Source organism: Crinia signifera, chromosome 5 (assembly GCF_055691185.1).
Source record: "Crinia signifera chromosome 5, ASM5569118v1, whole genome shotgun sequence".
Taxonomy (NCBI): domain Eukaryota; kingdom Metazoa; phylum Chordata; class Amphibia; order Anura; family Myobatrachidae; genus Crinia; species Crinia signifera.
In genome coordinates, this window is record NC_139221.1 from 106,951,085 (window position 1) to 106,973,782 (window position 22,698).

The window sequence follows — 22,698 nt, forward strand, 5'->3', positions numbered from 1 at the left end:
CTCTGCTCTTTCCCTCGCACACAGGCAGCAGCAGCAGCACTATTCTATTCGCCCTTCATGCCCTAGTAGATGCTAGGGCATGACATATTGCTGTTGGCACACATTGGCTCAAGAAACAAATCGTGAAAAACCCATGTTGGCCTTTTGACTGTCTTCCTTTCCTATGTCGACCTTTTAATCCTATCAGCCTTATGTATGTTGACCCTTTGTCTGTGTCGACCTAAAGTGTGTAGACCGTTAAGTGGTTGACCCACTGTATGTCAACTTTAATGGTGTCGACCTAGTGACCATATCCCCTTTAAAGTTGATGAATAATCATAATAAAAATCATTCCACATATATGATGATTACTTACTGTAGCAATCGGTTATCAGCAAATGACTTGATGGGGGTAATGTTATACTGTAGGCTGAAATGGAACTACTGTATGAAACTTACTTTTCTAGAGCTACAGCGATGTCCTGGAGTCCTTGGGCTGTGATGTTGTTCTTGTCCAAAACCACCGTCCTAGCAAAGAGACACAAAATATATCAACTGCATTCTCTCTACACTGTCTGTATCGTTGGTGCTGCAAGTTTTGCCCCTTTTTGTCTTTAGTAAGTAATCATGTACATTACAATACAATGCTGCTGTTGATTATCATTTTTTTTCTCCAGAAAATACAAGTGCCCTGATAATTCATGTAGTGCAAGATGCCTGGTGCGAGTGAGCAGCAAGGTCCGGAGCAGCTCTGCTAACAACACGCATCTCTTTTTTGACAATACCGTACAAGGGGACTGTGCTGCTCAGTTTGGCGCAAATGCAGTAACGATATACAAGAAGAAGGTTATATATTGACATTTATTATACAAAGATTAATAGTCGCTACATTTCAATTAACATCTTTTTTGCAAAAATGATGGACATGAGGACCTACCCATGACACCATTTAAATGATCAATCTACAGCATCTATCTATCTCTGATTGTTATCTGGAACAGAAGCAGCAGATAACTTCTATTTCAGATATATCAAGATTTCAAAGTTTTTGCCATGGCTCGAGAAAACAACCTGGGTCTCAACCTGAGACCACATTCCTTGGTTGACACCACTTCTATTGACTTGGGTTTTTGTCCTTGATCTTTCATCCCAGGCAGACAACCTGGCTTAAGGTTGAATGGTGTGACCAAGGAATTGAATCAAAGTATGCACCTAGAAGCATGTTATTGTGTTTGGGCCGCCCGGGAGGAGGCGGGCATAGTGCTGAAAGGAGGAGGAGTCTGTGCTGCAGTGTATAGTAAAGAATGAGGCAGCCTAGCAACAGATATGCTGCCTACACCTGTTGTGGTGAAGGCCGTTGCTTCACATGTATGTGTGTATAAGTAACATGTGTATGTATTGCATATATGTGTGCATGTATATAACATGTACAGTATGTGTGCATATCAGGCCAGCCCGGCAGCCCTGACTTGTGGAATGCCAGGCCAGACCTGGCTTATGTCTGAAAGGGGATGACCTGGAATTTCCCATGTCTCCGATGTAGTGCCAAGGGGGGTCTCCAGCAAAAATGTAGTAAAAATCTGGGTCTGAGCAGGGAAATTTCCAGGTCGTATGTCTGAAAGTTCTATAAGTAACAGTGGCCCATAATGTAACATTTGGATGATCAGATATACTTATTGCTAAATATAATTATAATTAACAGCTTTGCTTTAGCTAGCAAATATCTATACAATACAGGTTGAGTATCCCTGATCAGAAATGCTCAGGACCACAAGCCATTTTGGATAAAGGATTTTTTCGGATTTTGGAATATTTTTTTTTTCCTGTACATACCTGGTCCCCCTGGTGGTGCCCCGATGGTTTTCAGTTTTTGGAATACACGGATAAGGGAGACCCGACTTATATATACTTAATGCAAAAAGCACTGTATTCTTCTACACAGGAGTAAATGTACTAAGTTCTATTGAAGATGGGATGTTGCCCATAGCAACCAATCAAATTCTATTTCATATTTATTTAGTACATTCTAGTAGATAATAGATAGAATATTATTGGGTGCTATGGCCAACATCACATCTTCAGTAGAACTCCAATGTTAGTAAATGTACCCCTATGTGCATTCACAAGTTAAACAGGCCACCATTGCACTTACCTGAGCTTGGTGTTTATTTGCAATGCTTTGGCCAACATTTTGGCTCCCATATCTCCCATGGCATTTCCACTGATATCTACTTTGGTCAATGATGTATTGCTGCCGAGGGCATTTATAATGATGGTCACGTCTGTCTTTAGCTTAGAGTCTGCCAGAGACAATGACTGCAAAGGCTGCAGAGAGAATATAACATTATCACAGATCCATTATACTTACATGTACCTATAGTGCAGCATGCTATATAAAGACAAATATAAAATGTATCAGCAGAATGATGGCATTATATCCTTCCTTTATCCCCACAGAGATGCACTAGGCTGCTGGAATAGCTTTGGTTGGTCACCGATTACAAAAAAAAAAAAGCATAAAAAGCTTGCATGGCAAATTGTGATGTAATATAACTATTACAGAGCCAGAGGTGGAATTAGAGGGGGTGCAGTCACTCCCTAAATCTGTGACATCAGCACCCTGTACGAGGGCACTGCTCACACACCCCCTATGTCTGTGTGCGATAGGAGAGACGGCAGTGCCAAGTTACCTCCCCTCTCTCTCTGAGGCTGTGCCATCATAAGAGAAGTGAGGGCAGGCCCTTTTTGTGGGATTTCGGATTCCCCCCAAGGGATAATGGAAAGTCCTTAACCAGAGTTGGTTATGGAGCCCATTAATACAATGTTTAGCAACCACTAGGTTGACTTCTCGGAGTGGAGAAGATGCCGCACTCCCCCTTGAGCCACCCGGGAATCCGATGCATTGTATGCGATCCTAGCCAGGCCTGCTGGAGGCTTGGCGATACGCTATATCTATAGTGCAGCCCGTGTGATCTTTAGGCACCGATGCGATACTCATGGAACCACGCATCACATTGGACTTTATGTGAAACACACGTGATTTTGACACATTTTATAGGATTTCTTGCTGGAATCAGATGAAAACTGACCAGATCGCTGTGAAATAGTGTATGGGCACCTTACGTTTGTTAGAACACTATATATTGGTAAGGCATGCAGAAGGTAAAGGAACATCGGAACTGTTTTTTCTAAAAAAAAAATAATAAAATGGCAACTAAAGGTATAAAGAACAGATATTCATTAGTGATCAAACTACAATTCATGGGAACATATTAAGCGGTTAAGAAATCCATAAGAAATGCACATGACACTATAGCAGGGGCTCAATATTTTGCCTGGTTATTTGGATTATTACAATACACTGTACATACAGGAGCGTGGCTAAATACCTAATTATTGTTTGGTACTTGTGTATTATCACGGCGCCCGTTGCATCGCATCGCATACCACTAATTAAGGTATGCGATGGACCCGATTTGAGGCTTTCCCTGGGATGAGTGTACAATTTTAATATTGTGTCGCATCGCATGCCATTATAATGGCATGCGATGCGATGCAACTCAATTTCAATGGTAAATGCCCACCCAGACCCGATTTTTAATTGTATCTCCACACTGATGGGTAATGACAATGTTAAATGGCCCCCATTGTTAACGCCACCCCGAAGCGTGGCGAGCGCAGCGGTACGCGTCCTCCGACCTTTTCATACCCCCACTATCCACGCCGGCCTGGAGTTGATTGTATATAGTGTGGCAAGCGCAGCGAGCCACCGAGCCCGAAGCGTGGCGAGCGCACGCAAATTACTTCACAAGTATTACGCGTCCGCTCGCCACGCTTCAGGCTCGGTGGCTCGCTGCGCTCGCCACACTATATAAAATCAACTCTGCGCCGGCGTGGATAGTGGGGGTATGAAAAGGTCGGAGGACACATACCATATTGCCAAGGCACAAATGAGATCCCCACAGGGTAAAACACATTTGCCCCCCACAGGAAAAAAACAAAAAACCTATTGGCCCCATATAAAAAAACAATCACACTACTCCCCACAGATAACAAAAATAAAATACATTGGCCCTTTAAATGAAAAGAAGAGACTAGTAAATAACAGTTGAACTGGTGGTGACTGTAAACTGGTCTGGGCATCTCTAGATCTGGGGGCACACTTGAGAACAGCTCAAGGCACACTAGTGTGCCACGGCACAGTGGTTGAAAAACACTGGTCTAGTGTGTATGGGCCTTTACTGCAACCTGGAGTGTTTATAAAGAGGACCTCCTCAGAGACGGATGCTGCTGTGCTCTTCAGCTTTGCAGCATTAATGTGAGGAAGCCTGGAGCTATCATTTATTTCTATTGTAAACACATTCCACAATAGTGTGTTGTTCACGTTTGAAAATGGTTAAAACCAGATACGCTGACAGAGCTAGTTTATCAACATGTTCATTTGGCAGATGTAACACTGACGGAGGAACACTCATGTCATGTACAGGGATTAGAGACATCTGACTCTTCCGGTTTATAGGCAGCTAACAGACTGGTGTGCAAGATTGTAGGATCATAGAATAACTTAGCATCGTGTGTTCACCCCATGTACATGCTGTGGTCCTGCTTAATCACAGTAGGAGATAGCACTGAAATGCTGTCAAAAAGGACACACATACACACACACACAATATTGATATAGTTAAAGGATTTACTCATAACAACTACGCATATTTGCCTACTTTTGAAAAACAGTTTCATGGAGATTATAGTTCGTAGTAGCAGTTTTCACAGCACCCCATTGAGGGGGCGTGTCATGCTCACCCCAATGGGCGTGTCTAGTTCCATATATGGAGAGATTGTGAAAAGAGATTGTGAACATGTCACCTAGAAGTGTGGGGGGTACTGCTACATCTGAGATGAATCTTTTACAATTACTTATATATCTAAATGTAGATGAGCCCCAAAGCAGTTAGTCAGAGCTACTATACTTGGCAAAGTGCTGGGAAATGGTGCTGATGATCCAATGTAAATGTATCTATCTCTCATTCCTTTTTTCCCCAAAAAATGCAACAGTGTAATGTGGGCTAGGTGAAATGAGGGAGATTGCTAGACTAATGAGGAAAAGAGGGAGATTTCTGCTATTTCAGGGAGTCTCCTGCAGAATGCAGGAGGGTAGGCAGCTATGCAATTACGGGAACATTCTTCTGCACTATTTCCTGTTCTCTGACATCCCCACCAGCATCATCAGTGATTTCAATATTTCTGTTGATAGTTAACATTCTCTTTGTGGAACCAAACTGCATTCTCTAACCTCTTCTCTTGCTAAATAAGCCAGCCTGTATATGTCGTGTGGTGAAAGGGTCAGACTCACTCATATTTGCACAGACTGGAAAAGTCATTCAATGGTGAGTGAATTGCATATGGATTCGCGGATAACAGCGAACAGCAATACACTCACACTCACTATGCTGCCTGTTTGTGTATGTGATACAGCAATTCTAATAACATAATCTGCTTCTATATTGTACTGCCTGTGTTTGAAAATGTAGACATTGATAACTTGCTAATTGGAGCCATATTAGGCTGGTGTCTGCTTCACCAAATACAGGGTAACTCCACAACTGAAAATAATGCATTGTATACAATCTATGGTCAGCTGTGCTAGTCAGCGTGCACGCACATATACTGTATGTACCATTGTATGTAATCTATGGTCAGCTGTGCTAGTCAGCGTGCACTCACATATATGTAGGGTTTACAAATTACTTTCTGTGCAACACCAGTAAGCTGGTATCAACTGTTGCAAGTCTAATATAACTCTCTATGCCTAAATACATGTACTTAAATCTATTTCTCTGCATTGCTCTCCATGGTCTTCTCTCAAAATCAGTCTCTTCTCCCTCTCTCTCTCTCTCTCTCCCTCCCTGAAACTCAGCCCTCTATACACATTTCTGCCTCAATTACTCATGACCCTCTTATTAACACTCATGAGATTTTTTCATATCTCTCTATATTAACAATAACATCCACAAGCTGTCGCCATAAACAGCATTCACAAACCACCTGCAGCTACACCTATCTCTCTCTATTGCTTCTATTAGCTGGTGACATTTCACTTAATCCAGGCCCCAGCTGCTTGCCCCGCTCGCAGATACCTAAATCTCAGAAAACAGTAATCCAGCTAACCTCATAAACTTTAAATACCTCCCTTCACCCCCCAAATAACTAAAATGTGCATTATGGAATGCACGCTCTGTTGGCAACAAATTAACATCCATCCACGACCTATTTATTTCAAATAACTTCAACCTGCTGGCTATAACAGAAACATGGCTCTCACAATCAGACACCCTGCAACCCTGTCAAACGGTGGTCTTCACTTCACACACACCTCCAGGCCTTGTTACAGCAAAGGTGGTGAGGTTGGAATCTTACTATCCCAATCCTTCACATACACAGTTCTTCCACAGGTTCCATCACTCACATTCACATCATTTGAAGTACATTCATCAGAACTTACACTCCTTTCTCGCTGCATGTTGCAGCTATCTATCGCCCACCTGGGCAACCAACACGATTTCTGGAAGATTTTTCTGTCTGGCTCCCTCACTTTCTTTCCTCTGACATTTCAACCATCATCAATGGTTACTTCCACATTACTATCGATAGTCCAAAATCTGCAAAATCTTAAGTTCATGCCTCCAAACTTCTCTGTCTAACCTCCTCTCTCGGCCTCTCCCAATGGACTGACTCCTCTACTCATCGGGAGGGCCACTGCCTTGATCTTGTATTCACTAAGCTGTGCTCAGTGTCTGAATTCACTAATACTCCTTTCCCTCTCTCAGATGACAACCTTATCACCTGCATGCTCTCCTCTAGTACTTCTAACTCAAAAACACTGAAATCCATGAATCCACCTCAAGCCCCCAGAAATATTAATGATATTAATTTTCAAGTACTCTCCTCCTCACTGCAACAACAGCTTGCTCCTAGTTCTGCATTCACTACTCCTAAGACGGCTGTATCACACCTAAACCTAACTCTCAATACAGCCCTGGATGAAGTGGCTCCAGTTACCCACCACACTCCACGTAGGCCTAGACGCCAACTGTGGCACTCTCAATTAACAAGACACCTACAAAATCTCGCACGCAAATCTGAGCGTAAATCTCACAGTCCAATGGATTTCTTTACATATAAAACTATCTACCAGTCCTATAGTTATGTCCTGGAAACTGCCAAACAAACACATTTCCAAACTCTAATTTCTGCTCAAGCTTCTAACCCAAAACATCTTTTTAATACATTTAAATCCCTTCTCAACCCTCCCTCACCCAAGCCACCAGCCACTATCCATGCACAAGATCTTGCTTCCTACTTCAGGGATAAGATTGACAAGATCAGAGATGAATTGGTATGCTCCAACTCAGTTGGTGATCTACTCAATTCCATACCTGAGCCCTCTGATGCATTTCCTTCATTTGATCCCAGGAATGAAGATGAAGTATGTGCACTTTTCTCTTCCTTCCAATCTACTACCTCTCCTCTTGACCCTATACCCTCACAAATAAGTAAATCTCTGTCTCCTGTGCTCATCCCAATCTAAACTAAAATCTGTAACCTCTCTTACTCTACTGGTGTCTTTCCTTCATTGTTCAAACATGCAGTTATTACTCCCATTCTGAAAAAAACAACAGAATTCTGATCCAAGCTCTCTCAAACTACTGTCCCATTTCTCAACTACCATGCACATCCAAACTACTTGAAATACTTGTCTACACTTGCCTCACACACTTTCTTAACTCACACAACTTACTGGACCCTCTTTAGTCAGGCTTTCATGCCCAACGCTCCACAGAGACAGCACTGACTAAAGTTGTGAATGATCTGGTCACAGCTATGTCTAAAGGGCACTGTTATATACTAATTCTTCTAGATCTCTCTGCTGCTTTTGACACTGTTGACCACACACTTCTCATACAAACACTACAATCCCTAGGTCTTAAATACACAGCCCTCTCTTGGTTCTCATCCTAACTATCTATCTAACCACTCCTTTAGTGTTCGTTTCTCTGATTCTACCTCCTCTTAGCTACCTCTTTCAGTTGTAGTACCTCAGGGTTCAGTTTTAGGTCCTTTGCTTTTCTCAATCTATACCTCATCTCTTGGCAAACTAATCAGCTAATTTGGATTTCAGTATCATCTATATGCGGATGATACTCAGCTCTACCTATCCTTCCCGGACCTGTCCCCATCTGTATTGAGCCATGTCTCTGAATGCATTTCTGCGGTTTCATCCTGGATGTCATCTCGCCACCTCAAAACTTAATATTTCAAAAACATAGTTAATTCTATTTCCGCCAATAAATAGTAGTTACCAACCTGATATCTCTATTGCTGTTGAGAAGATGACAATCCCTCCTACCTCTCAAGCTCGCTGCCTAGGTATTATCCTTGACTCTGAACTTTCATTTGTACCCCACATTCAATCTGTCTCAAAATTGTGCCACATGCACCTAAAAAAACATATTCAAAATTGGCCCTTACCTTACACAAGACACTGCAAAAACTCTAATCTATGCTCTCATCATCTTACGCATTGATTATTGCAAGAGTCGTCTTATTGGCCTTCCCCAATACAGACTCTCACCACTACAGTCCATCATGCAGCTGCAAGGCTAATCTTCCTAGCCAGACATTCATCGTCTGCAAAGCTACTCTGTCAGTCACTTCATTTGTTACCTGTATTCTACCGTATTCAATACAAAATTATTTTACTGACACACAAAGCCATAAACCAAACTACACCAACATACATATCCTCTCTTTTTCTTTCCTACTCCCATACCAGTCTGGCTTCCATCCACTCCACTGAATCCACCATCACAAAAATCTGCAATGATCTCCATGCTGAAAAATGCTGCTTTTGACACTGTGGACATGTGATTCTGCAAATCCTTCACTCCCTTGGTCTATGTCAGGGATGGGGAACCTTCGGCCCACCAGGTTTTGTTGAACTACACATCCCAGCATGCCCTTCTACATTTTTGCTATTTGGCCAACTGTTGCAACGCATGCTGGGATAAGCAACTGGAGGGCCGAAGGTTCCCCATCCCTGGTCTACGTGATACTTCTCTCTCTGACCATTCTGTTTCAGTCTCCTTTTAGGACTTTACCTCCACTCCACTTATGCTAATGGTTCAATTCTTGGTCCTCTGCTTCTCTCTCTTATAGTGTATGTCCTCTTTAGGTGAGCTCATTAGCTATTCTGATTTTCTATATCATCTCTAAGCTGATGATACTCAAAATCTAAAAATAATAATATGCAGATATGGAATCCACATTTGTATATAAAGCAGCGCTGTCCTTTCCAGAAAGGCAGGGAAATGCGTCAAGTGCTATACACAGTGGGAGGACACTTTACCTATTAAGGTGGACATTCTCTCTTAGAGGGATCGCAATTTACCAAGTAAACGGGTTGCCAACTATTTACAAAGAAGAGTGCATTGTACTCAATTTTAAAGGGACATTCATCTTCATCCAACTTGTGGCGACCAGTTTGGTAACTATATATACCTCCGGAGATTACACCTTTACCTCCATATTTACCACGAATATGCATGGCAATACCATCTGCCCCCAGGCATACTAGGAACAAGAGGTATTAACAGCACTTTAGGCAACCTACCTATTGTTTATATCATTGTACCAATTGTTTTTATATTTGTTTATGTTTTTATGAAAAATTATCATTTATTAAATTTGTCTCAGCGCTGCTTTATTTGCAAATGTGGAATCCACATCTGCTTATCATTCTTTTTTCTATTATTCATGAGGATTGACTACCCTCACATTTATAGCAGATGCTACTGGGTCAACCACTCACATCAGGTACTCAAATATAACTTTGGCTACTTTATTTATTTGATACTCAAATCTACCTTTCCTTACCTGATGTGCGGAGGCAAAAATAACCTTTAATACCCATATATTATACTGTATATCCCCTATTTAGAATTTTAAATTAATTGTAATTTTGTAAATTTGTAATTTTATTGGAACAAATTAGCATTTTAGGCTATTGATAATTAATATACATATTTAATAATCTATTCTCTTTAAAAAAAAAAAAAACATTTTTTAATGGAAACAATGATTCCTACTGCAATATTGCTTATGTATATTGTATACATTGTGAAGTAGAACAATTGTTAATGATGTTTTAGAATGACCTACTGTATGTTTGACTTCAGCATATACAGTATGACGTTCTGTTATTTTATACAGTGCAAATCTTTTTGTATGTGAACATGTGACATTTGACAAGACACACGGAAGGAGAACCTGCTGACAGGATATTTATAGCATACAGTATCTTATCATTTATAACACAGCGCACTGTGCGAGGTTAGGGAAAGACACCAAACACAACATACAGCAAAGTCTCAAATGCTGGGAAGATGCCACTGCCCTCTTTAATGAAAGAATAAAACAGAAATAAAGCAAATGTGGATCTAATACCAGCAAGCCAGAGGCATTCCATCAGCGCTGCTCAGTGATGAAAAGTAACAATGAAGTTACACATTAGAAGCGTGGATAAAAAGGATATTACCAGATAAAAGAAAGAGCTTTGAAAAAGCAGAGGAAGCTGTAAAACGGAGAGCAGACCTCTCTGCAGGGGAAGTCAGCATTGCTTCTCCAGCATCTTTAATCTCTCCAGCAGGTTATTCTTGCATATTGCATTTACTTAAGAAATATTGTGGTAGGAAGAGAATTGCACTTATAAAAAAAAAAAAAAGAATCAAACCACTGATTCTATTGTTGTAGGTGATACTCAGATGTCATGTTTAGAGGGTGACATATCTGAAACTTCCATTAGCCAGCAGTGCAGAGAGCATGGAGTATAGGGCTAATACAGAGATGAGCACTAGTTGCATCACTGCTGTGTCTTTATACGCAGCAGCGAGATGAAAATATGTTCATGTTGCAGGAAGTGTTCAAAGAAATAACAAAAAAAGCCACCTTCTGTCAGCACAGAACATCTGCATCTTAGGACAAACTGTCTGTTCATCATATTGACCTTCAGTCCCTAGTCACAGTCATCACACATCTAAGCAGGTCCTCTTGACCGGTTTATACCCCCACTATCCACGTCGACGTGGAGCTGATTTCATAAAGTGTGGCGAGCTCAGCGAGCCACTGAGCCCGAAGCGTGGTGAGCGAAGCGAACCCCGCGAGGGGAAGCATAAAACGAGCCCGAAGCGTGGCGAGTGCACTACCGAACCCCTTACCCTGACCATATCCCTGAATCGGACACGGGCAGGGTTGCCGTACCCTGCTGCACAAAATAACTGAGACGTACTTGCGTATGAGATGCTCGTGCGTCACAGGCAAATGGAGCGCCTCTCCGCCGGTGTCTGCCAGCGCAGGGGAACTGGCGGATAGCGGCGCTGTGTGAGATGTGCTCACTAGGCTTGCCGGGAATGCCGGGACAGAGCTGCAGCTCTTAGGGACAGTATGGTGACTACGCTGGCTGACGGGGACATTACGCTGACTACACGGGGCTGCTGCAGGGACACTACGCTGACTACGCTAGGCTGCCATTGGCCTACGCTGACAGTATAGCATAGAGTGGTGCCGTGAAACTACACAAGTACCAACATTTGTTCTGTTAGTCACCAAAAAGATCCTTTGCCCAAATGTTCTGCCAGCACTTTGGGGCTACTGCTTAGAACTGAATTTTCAAAGCATTAATTCCACATGAAAACGGCATCTTAAACAATGCAAGAGGGTATGTACTATGTACCCTAATTAAGGATGAAGAAAGAGGCACACTTCAGCATTGCTATAAACACTGCTGCATTTCCAGACATAGTTTTTATGGTGCAATAACTCACAGCTTTCCAGTTCTCTGCCTGTACTTTTATCTTGGACACCAAACAAAAGCAATACGTGTGCAGAATTCCAGCACATCTGCCCACTGATATTAAGACATCAGGTGAGATGAGAAAATGCAGTCTGACATAGTTGTAATTCTACTGTATAATATACTGTGTGAAGCAGCAGGACTGGAAAATGTCAATGCTACGTGATTACTGATCAATAATATTGTACAGTATAGGCAAGACTTCAAAAATCTGACATAATAACAATTTAGTAAATTAGCTGCCTTTTACTGCAGTTCTTTTTCCTGAGATTAAATATGTTTGGAGTAGACTAAAATATTAATTAAACTCAAGGTTCCTTTTTTAATACATTTTATATGCTAAATATGATTTATATTCTTATATGCTAAAATTCTGCCCATACATTCATGAAATGGGGTTGGGGGGCTGATGTTGTAGTGTCATTAAAATGTGCATGAGTAAACATAAGGCCTTTGTCTATGCCTGCATATGGATTACTTAAGAATGAGTAGCTGGTACCAGGAACCTCAGGGGTATTCACACACCAGCCTTGACTTAATATTTGTACAGTATATACGAGACTGGGGGAGGGGGGGGGGGGTTCTGATGAAATATATTGGAGCAATTTAGGAGATCAATTCCAAAATGAAGCCTTAGGATTCCAACTGTCAGAACATCCCGACAGTCGGAATCCTGTCCCGTTTTCGCCTGGCTTGACAGTTTCTCGACAGGCGGAATTCAATGTTCTATCTGTTGAGTGTCGAAAAAGGGGGCGTGCTGGCAAAAATGGCCATGGATTGGCGAGAAATGAATTCAACAATCCACTGCCATTTCCGACAAAACAAAACAGATTTTTGTTGAGATCTGCCTTCAATGCTTTAGGAAATGACAGCATTGAATAGGCGCCGGGCACCTGTCGGAAATAGCGCCTGACACTGAACACCCCCTTTACCTGCATTTCCTTCCAGATTAAGTTGAAAGTAATTTTGGGAGTGATTTTGGGATGTTTTTCTTTTTTACTTCAGAAATTACAGCCCACATTTTAATGTGTAATCTGTAATCCATTTTATTTTTCTGATTTCTGTAACAAAGAATTATCATTTCTTTTTTAATAAAATGTCTTTGCTTTTTCTATGTTCATATAAGTTCCAGTACTAAGGGGATTATTCAGACTTGATCACTTCTCTGCCAATCTGCAGATCAGATTGCCGCTGCCCTGCCAGTGAGAAATCCCATCCCACGCAAAGCTGCAAAAATAGTGCAAATCCATTTGCAACTCACTCACCATCAAATGATTTGTCTAAGTGTGCAGTCTGTGCATAGCCCAGAACCTTGCTTGCCTTGTGATAGAACCAGGCTAATCGGGGCAGGAGCGGACATCACACTCCTTCCCTGAAAAAACCTGGGGACACCTGCTTTTCCCTAACACTCCTAGAAATTGGCTGGTTATCACCCCTAAATGCTGGTTTTCTGTCAATCAACGAGAGAACGGCTCGGGATAAAAAAAAAGGCGCTTGATTTTATCACAGGATGGTACCTATCTGGTCCTGCTGTGCTCACTGAATTTTGTCCTGAACATGTGCCTGGTCCCAGGTGCAGAGCTAAGGAGCCTGCCATCTCCCTGCAAGCTGCAAGTTCTGGATCATGCCACAAATGAGACATCACAGAGTGCCAAATCCAGGACAAAACCACATTCCCTGTTCCAGTGCACATGGTGTCTAGTAGATATATCTGCAATGCCACAATTGTATTCATACACAAGGGACCTTTAAAAATTGGGGTATGCAAGCAGCAAGTACTGTACAGAGGGGGGAGGATACATAAAGCCATTAGTATGTAATTTGGTATACTATAGGATAGACTGTTCCTGATAGAGAATAGTACAACTATTGTAATGTCTGCATATAGGGGAAACGGTCATTAGGTCTACAGCAACTAAGTCGACAAGCATTGGGTCAACAACAGTAGGTCGACAGGCAACAAGGTCGACAAGTCATTAGGTCGACATGGGCAAGGTCGACATGGGGTTTTTCACTGTTTTTTGAGCCGACATGTGCCAACAGGCGGTATTTCATGCGCTACCATCCACTAAGGCATGGTGGGAGAATAAAATAGTGTGATGAGCATAGCGAGGCCCCATGTCCAAAGCATTGTGAGAGAAGAGAGGGGATGCGGTGCACTTCAAACTGTGTCCATGTCGACAGTGTTGACATTCGGGTCAAAAAACAGTGAAAAACCCCATCTCGATTTATGACTGTCGACCTTGCCCATGTCGACCTAATGCTTGTGTCGACCTAATGTCCTGTCGACCTAGACCCATGTCGACCTTCCTGCCTATCGACCCAATGCTTGTCGACCTAGTTGTTGTAGACCAAACGATTTACACCTGCAAATAGGGCCCTATTTATTAGCCAAATGTCTCTCTAAATTGTGAGGAAGCAATCAAGGAACCGAATGCTGCCGAAAGTAACTCCTATTATCCACTAGATCCATTATAGCCATGATAAGGCAACGTGAAGCAAGACCATAAGCCAACAAAAACACCTGAGAAAGATGATGTGCAGAATCCGTGTCTACGCTACGATTCCTAATCTGCCAGTGCTGCCGCTCAGCATGGAGGTGCCCGGTGAGAGTGGCTGTAATGTGCCTCCCTGCAGAGATTATACAGTTCACATATAACAGAATAATCTGTTAGTCACTGAATGAGTGGGCCGCATTGATGCCTATGGGTCTGTAGGGTGAATGAGAGACATTACTCACCGATTCTTCATCTTGTATCATATGTACCAAGTTATCCATGACAGGAGTTAGATTTCTACAGAGGCAAATAAAGACACACTGCATTTCTTGCACATAATGATGGGATGCAATTGTACAGTGGGTAGGATAAAAAGAAAAGACCTTACTTGGATTTCATGTTGTTGAAATTCTTCCCCAATGCCAGATGTCTTATTGATCTGTTTTTACTGAGCCAGACTACAAGAGTTGAGAGGTCAGACTCTAAACCTGCAAAAATAAAAAAATAGACATTCATTACGGCAAATACGAGAGGCAGAAAATTGTCTCCACATTTCTGTTGGATATTACTGTATTATCTTCAATATGCTTTTCAGCAAGCTGAATCCACTGAGAAGTCTTCCACTTATGTGAATAGAGCTTTTATTGATGAAAATTGCAAATCCACTTATCAGCTATTGTGAATAACTATACTGAGATCAGCAGGTAAGCTGCCGTGTCCCTGCTTACTACTATATACAGGACAACATTCTTCAATCCTTCACAATACATTTATAGCATTAACTCATCTGTTTACAAAAAATGTCACAATATTAAATAGGTCTTATGGTGCATATACACGGTGAGATTTATTTACTATTAGACCACTATTAGATCTGGGTCTGTGTCTGGATCTGGGTTATGGTCACACGGTGAGATTTACTTTCTATTTGGCCTCTATTAACCAGGGTTGCCCACCCTTCCGGAATCTCTGGGAGGATCCCGAAAATCGGGTCCCCCTTCCGGCCCCCCAGAAAGGTGGGCAACCCTCCCGGATTCCGGTGGTCCCCTCCCCCCCCCCCCCCCCTCATGTACCTGGGGGCAGAAGCTTGAAATTGCCGCAATTTATGGCTTTTCGGTGGAAGGGGGCGGGCTAAATATGCAAACCGTCATATTTAGTCCCGCCCCCTCATCGGAGACCCGCATATTGCAGGATTTGCATCACTGTCGGCAGGGACTGATGATGTCTCCATCAGGCCCCTCCCCCAGAAGTGATGCGGACAGTCTCCTCTCCGGGGTTCTCCCGGAGAGAAGACTGTAAAAGTTGGCAACCCTGCTATTAACTGTGTCTGGATCTGGATAGTCTTGCCTGCCAAGACTATTTTTCTATTAGATTTCTATACAATTTTGCTTGTATAAGCAAAATCAAATAGAAAAATAGTGCATATCTCACGGTGTGTACGCTCAGATCCAGACCCAGATCTAATAGTGGTCTAATAGAAAATAAATCTCACCGTGTGTATGCACTATTTGTGTAAACAACAAACCTAAAACTTAATTCTATGTAGGAAATAGTCCCATAGTAATTACTCAGAAAATTAGTATTAAAATAAAAATTGGAGAACAATATTTCTTGTTTTCCAATGCTAACGGGAACAAAACACGTAGTTATAAAATACCATTATAGTAGAGCAGGTCCCTAACCATACAAAATCTAGAGTACTACTACTATGTATATAAGGGCGGGATGTATTAATATACATCGCCGCCCTTCGCCTGCCAGCCGTCGCGATGCTACCGCATATGTACTAACACGGAGACCCCCGCGATACCTGTAATGTGGTATGCGGGGGTCTCCGTCACATCCCGGCGACTGTCAGTGTCCCTGTGCGTCTCCTCCTCCCCCCTGCAGCCGGATGTCAGGCCGGCTGTGACACCTGCTGGGGGAGGAGGAGATCGATGGAGGACGGGAGGGGGGTCGCGCGGACGGCGGGCGGCGATAGAAGCCCATAGGCTTCTATAGGGTATCGCCACGTGGAGACGGGGCGGATGGGTAATGGTACATAGGAAAATGCGGCAAAACCCCTGTTTTACAGCATTTTCCCTTTAGTACATCCCGCCCTAAGAGAGGTCTGTGAGCCTCTAGCCATGCCCCCAGCCCCTCTGGTTGCCAGAATAGACACTGTGCGCATTTAGTGCTGATCGCAGTGATTGCGTCAGCATTTCCGGTTTGGAGAATATGGATAAAGGCAGCTGGCTCCTACTGCACGACAACACGAGGCCCCGCTGTGCTCTCAATGTGAAGAGCTTTTTGGCAAAACATGACATCGTAGAGGTTAATCATCCTCCGTATTCTCCTGATTTGTCCCCTCCTGACTTTTACTTGTTCCCAAAACTTAAGACTGCTCTGAAAGGGCATCGATTTGAGGATGTAGAAGACATAAAGAAAAACGTAACCGCTCAACTACAGAGTGTGTTTCCAGAATTTGTACCACCGTGCACAAAAGTGTGTGAGTGCCAGAGGTGATTATTTTGAGGACTGTTAAACGTATGTTGTTTTTTATTATTCATTCCATTGTATTAGCCCCAGTCCTGGAATTTACTAGACACACCTTGTATATTCATTTAAAAATAGCATACCTACCAACTTCTAAATTCCATGAAGTGGGATTTGCCGCATTGGAGGCATGGCCAGGGGCGGAAAAGAGGCAGCGCAGCATGAGGGGGCGGAGCCACTGGCATAGGGGCTTTTCAGAGCACGGAAACCCCTGTTTGCGTCATTTATGCATTGCGACAGGGCTCCCTGAGCAGCCCCCAGCTCCCTCCTCATAATGAAGAGATGCCGTGTGCATGCACACAGCATATATACAGCAATCACCAGCTGCTCTGCAGAGCAGCAGTGATCAAGGGCTCCCCCATTCTCCAATTAGCGAGACTGTTCCATAATTGGGACAATGGGGAGGTAGGAAATAGTGGTGTTATTTGATCTTTAAACAAACAATAATAAAACATGCCTTTTCAAGTATTTTATTTTCATCTATTGATTGTCTAATCTAATGCATCAATGTAATTTGCCACCAATAGTACAATCAATGGAGGGGAAGAATGATATGGGCAGTAATAGCAATACATTTGATTTTATTCCCCCACAACACCATAGTCTGTCTAGTGATTCCAAAATTTGATCCAGAAGGCACCCCCAACAGTCCAGGGTTTAGGGATATTCCTGCTTGTGAACAGATGGTATAAGCAAACTGATAAGTATGGGTGCTAATTAAGTCATCTGTGCATAAGCATTAACATATCCTTAAAAACATGGACTGTTATGAAATGTGATTGGGAACCAGTGCTAAAGTCTCTGTAATCTGATAGTAGATAATAAACTGGACCTTTTACAGTTCATTTATTACTATCAAATGATATATATTTACAATTTGGCATTTTAAAAAGAAATGATCATTCAGAACTTAGGAGTATTCTGATACTTAAAACATACAAACAAATTGAATGTAAATTCTATTGTAAAAATCACAGTCCACCACTACCCTCATTCCATAACCCTTCTATCACACCACTTGAAGATTCCCAATGACAGCTCACAGCCACTGAAATAGGGCAGCGTTATGTTACTTGACACATGAAGTCATATTATAGCAACTGATGTGATAACCAGTCATGACATTCTAGACTACTTGAAGGCAATGTGCACAGTAACACTCACCATTATCAGAGATATCCAGGCTTGTGATATTATGGATCTCAGCTATGCAGCCTTCTAGCACTTGGGCTCCGCCTGATCTTAACTAAGCGGAAAGGACAAGAAAAAGAAATGCTCAGACAGCAAAGTACTATAGTATATTCAATGTATGGGACACAAAGCTAAATCTTTCATTGTATTATCTTATTCCAAAGATGAGCTGAAAAATGTGATGTTCTTAATTTGCAGATGTAAAGATATCAAAATAAAGTTAATAGTGTGCATTACAACAGATGTATATTACAGCCCATTAATTTAATATCCATATTTAATATTTTTACAATACTACATAAATCAAGGGTTTTTTATATGACCAAAGGCATAGTTGCCAGACCAAACATCTCTAAATCACATCATTCTGAGAATATCCATGCAGTGGTAAGTATACTAAATGATCATTCAAATGGCAGATCTCAATAAATGATGCTCAGCAGCATAAACTGATGTTACAAAGCAAGCCTGATAACATTTGGGAGTTAAAAAATGTAGACTAATGGTGCCTATACACTTGTGTGATCTCGGGTACAATCATGTGATTTCGATAAATCCCACTGACAAATCGCATGGATCACATGCCAATCCCATGTGGAGCTTCAAGGTAAATTGCAGTGCGATATTGCATGGCATACCATTGCAAAAGTGTATGGGCACCATAAGCTTTGGACACAGTACAATGGGGGGAGGTGGGGGTGGGTAGGGGCGTAATAGAGGGTGTGGCTTCTCCCGAGAAGTTGATCATTTCTTTTTTTAAACGAAAAAAAGGCAATTGCAAAAAAATAAAAACAAACGTAAGCGGCATCCCCCCCCCCTCCCCCCGAATATATATATATATACAGATTGCTGTACGGTAGAACCCTCCACTGAAATCGTAAAGTCACACTGAAATCGGGATGGTTGGGTAGTATACAAAAGTTTTGCGCTAGGACACTGGAACAATGTTATTCATATTTAAGAGAATGGTAAATACATAGTAATACATAGAAGTGATAAAACAGAAATTATACTTACACAGTGACCAAGCTTATGAAGCATAACAGGAAAAGCAGAGAGATAAGAACACAAAAGATAAACATAGAAAATAAATCTGCTAATTTATAACATTTCTGTTTATTATGTGTAAAGTAATATACTGACCGGTATGTGGAACGAATGAGCATTGTCTGCTATACTGACAGAATTGTCCCTGTTCAACTATAGGGCTTAGCGGACTATGTACAAAGCCTTGGAAAGTGAAAAATGTGTAGAGAGAGAAAAGACCAACCAGTCATCTCCTGTCATATTACTACGACATAACATAAGACTGTAACATAACAGTAAGGAGCAGATTGGCCGAAGTGCATGGAACAAAGGTTATACAACTGGCATGTAGGATCTAATGCTTGTAGTGTATGAAAGAGACTGTGTTACAGCTCTAGCTGGCCGGCCTAAAGCCAATGTACATACAGTAATGGTTCCATCAGTAAGTTACATTGTCACAGCTATCAGGCAATCTCCTTTACCCCCACAGTACATATCACAAAGGTGATAGCTAGAGACAGGATTATATGCATTTGCATATTTGCATATGCATTTGCATATTTTGGCCATTCTCCCTGGTTATTGCATATTTTACCTAAAATCTGGTGATGGTGCATATTTTAGGCCCAGCCCTCTTCCCACCCGCGAGTCACAGCACTGCTTTGCCCTGCTGCTGCTGGCCAGGTAGTGGTAGAGTGTGCAGGCTGTGGCAATATGTGCGCAGAGTGGGGAACCTTGGATGTACGATATGTCTGACACTGCTCTAGGCCAGTGGTTCCCAACCTGGGGTACTAGTACCCCTGGGGGTACTTTGCAGACCTGTTGGGGGTACTTGAAAATAATATTGATAATGGCGTAAACATAAAAAGAAGTTTCCCGATGGTGGAAAAAATCTCCCATTGCCTTTGAGACAAACCACGTTGCGTCATATTTGGTTCCGACGGTAGCATCATTTGCATCTCCTCCTGCTTTTGCCTGACCAGCAATCCACTGGGAGCTGCCCTCAGACATCAGCGATCTGACACGGGTGGAGGAAACAGTGCTTTAATTCTACAGGCGTTAGTGGGAACCCCCGTACACAGCCAGTGGCCAGACACAGAGGGAACGGATTCCTCACCGCACACTACTCCTCATCTACTCCTTAATATAAGTACACACATACCACTCACTTCCACTTCACTCAGAAGTTCTGTGAATATTTCAAATTGAGAGGAATGGGTACTCATAAATGAAAAGCTTAATCAAGGGGTACGGAAGAGAAAAAAGGTTGGGAACCACTGCTCTAGGCTGTCAATCCATGTTGATAAAAGTCAGTCAGGGCGGATGCCATTACGAAGCTCTTGAACCTTTGCCTGCCCCTGGCCTGGGACTTTACACCAAGAGACAGACTTCTGCAGCAGAGGAGGCGGGCGAAAGGGTTGTGACATCACGCGGCGCAGAGAAAATGCTGTGTCACAGTGAGTATGCGGTGCAGGGAGGAAGCCTTCCACTGCCCCGCCCTCACACGCTATGCTGACATTTGATCCATCGGCGCTGGAGATGAGGGTCCGTGTAGTTGATGCAAGAAGAGCTTTGGACGCTGCAGTATGCTGTAGCAGCCAGCATCCTGACATCTGCAGATGCTGTGGGCCTATTTTTGAGGTTTATTTGCAACTAATCGTATGCTGATTTTTAAATAAATAAGTTAAAAATTACTTTTTTATTATTTAATGTAGCATATTTTAACACTTTTCATGCATATTTTAAGTATTTTTCATGCATATTTGCATGCATATTTCAAGCTTTTTTTGTTGCATATAATCCTGTCTCTAGTGATAGCGAAGAGGCATGGAATAAATGAGGCCTGAACTTTATTCCTCATCATCTGCACATAGTGGAAAATGTGCTGCTACATAGTGGAAAAAGTGCTGCTACTGTACATAGTGGAAAAAGTGTGCTTAAAAGTGTGCTGCTATATAGTGGAGTAAATGTGCTGCTACAGGGGGAGATAAGTGAATGTGCTTCAATATGGGGGAGACGTGAGAATGTGCAGCTACTCTGGGGGAGAGCAGAATGTGTGGTTATATATCTATAGCTTGAGAAAGGGCCATTTGTGCCAGAAACGCTGCTGATTTGCACAATGAACAAACCAGTGTTTTTTAGGTCTCTTTACATTAGACTTGGCAAAGGGGCACCTGTATATCACCTAGTCATCGTGATATACAGAGTGCAAGGGGATGTCACTTTCCCATGGTCTTCAATGCATTTCATAGGAACCAATTTAAAAAAAAAAATCATAACATGCCACTTCTGCACCATTTCTCCAAATACTTTCAAAAAAAGAATGGGTTTCAGCACTCTGATTGGTGGATAGTTCCAGCCATCCACCAATCACCTGCTGACAGACATTTATTGTATTTATATTTATTTACAGGTATAGAATGCTGCCTCACCACCCTGTGTGACCACCAGCCACTTCTGCTTGAAGCCCAGGAACTGTAGAGCAGTGGGCAGCCGCCCAGTGAGCCTATATGTGAAGATGGCCCTGGCAAAAATGTTATTTTCTTAGATTACAGGTCTACTTTTGTGGAAGTGCACCTGTCCTTATTGAGTAACATACAGATTTCCAGGTCAGGATGGTGTAAATTGTTGGAGAACGTGAAAGGTAGGGCATTGTTGGTTAAGTGTGGAAAGGCAAAAAAGATCAGCAAGACACAGGACATCAGTAGGGCCTACTTTGTGCAAGTACACTTCATTTTACTGTGAGTTGTATGGATTTGTGGTCCGAGATAGCAGCAGGTATGATACCAGGATCAGGTGGAACGAGGTTGAATGTTGCTGCTAACTGCACATTAGGCACTTAAGTGCACCTACTTTTGTACTACAATTCTGAGAGAGAAACAAAAAAATAGGTGGACAGAGGCCCTTTATAGGATTATTGCCCACTGTGTGGGAGAGCATGCACCCTTTTACATCACCACCATGAATCCCAATGAATGGATCCATACACTTATAATTGAACACAATTTGCGTCATCCAAATGCATTTGAGCAGAAAATCACATTACTGTTACTGCAACCAATGTAATAAAAAGCTTCTAACACAAAAGTCACACATATAATACAAATAGACCCAATGTCTCGTCACTCTCATAAATAATGTAATATTATTAAGACTAAACTGTGTGGATGGCCTAACGTGTTAGTAGGTTGGATGTAGATAGGACACTTATTACTGCCTTGACATGTGATTTTATGGACTATCTGCCAACTGCAGAATTAGGGGCAGATTTATTAAGCTTGGAGAAGAGATAAACTGGAGATAAAGTGGAGAAAAGGTAAAAGGAGATAAAGCACCAGCCAATCAGCTGTGTTTGAAAAAGACAGTTGGGAGTTGATTGGCTGGTGCTTTTATCTCCTTTTACCTTTTCTCCGCTTTATCTCCAGTTTATCTCTTCTCCAAGCTTAATAAATCTGCCCCTGTCCCAAACTGATTTTGCAGGAGTGTGAGACCAAGAAATGGTGTGCACCTCAGAACTGCCCCTTGCACACAGGAAGAAGCCTCGAGAGTGTACAGTTTGCA

The 22,698-nt window shown here is 42.2% G+C and overlaps 1 protein-coding gene across 5 annotated transcripts in view; it reads right to left on the bottom strand.

Moving 5' to 3' along the window:
- The window catches only part of CARMIL1 (capping protein regulator and myosin 1 linker 1), a 458,885-nt gene that overhangs the window by 102,447 nt on the left and 333,740 nt on the right, over positions 1-22,698 (bottom strand). For all 5 annotated transcript variants that reach the window (XM_083187811.1, XM_083187810.1, XM_083187809.1 and 2 more), the window contains 5 exons: positions 18,085-18,166; positions 14,774-14,873; positions 14,628-14,682; positions 2,132-2,304; positions 439-507 (listed from right to left, as the gene is read on the bottom strand). In XM_083187811.1, coding sequence (XP_083043937.1) covers positions 439-507; positions 2,132-2,304; positions 14,628-14,682; positions 14,774-14,873; positions 18,085-18,166 — 479 coding nt within the window. The remainder of the gene's footprint in view (positions 1-438; positions 508-2,131; positions 2,305-14,627; positions 14,683-14,773; positions 14,874-18,084; positions 18,167-22,698) is intronic.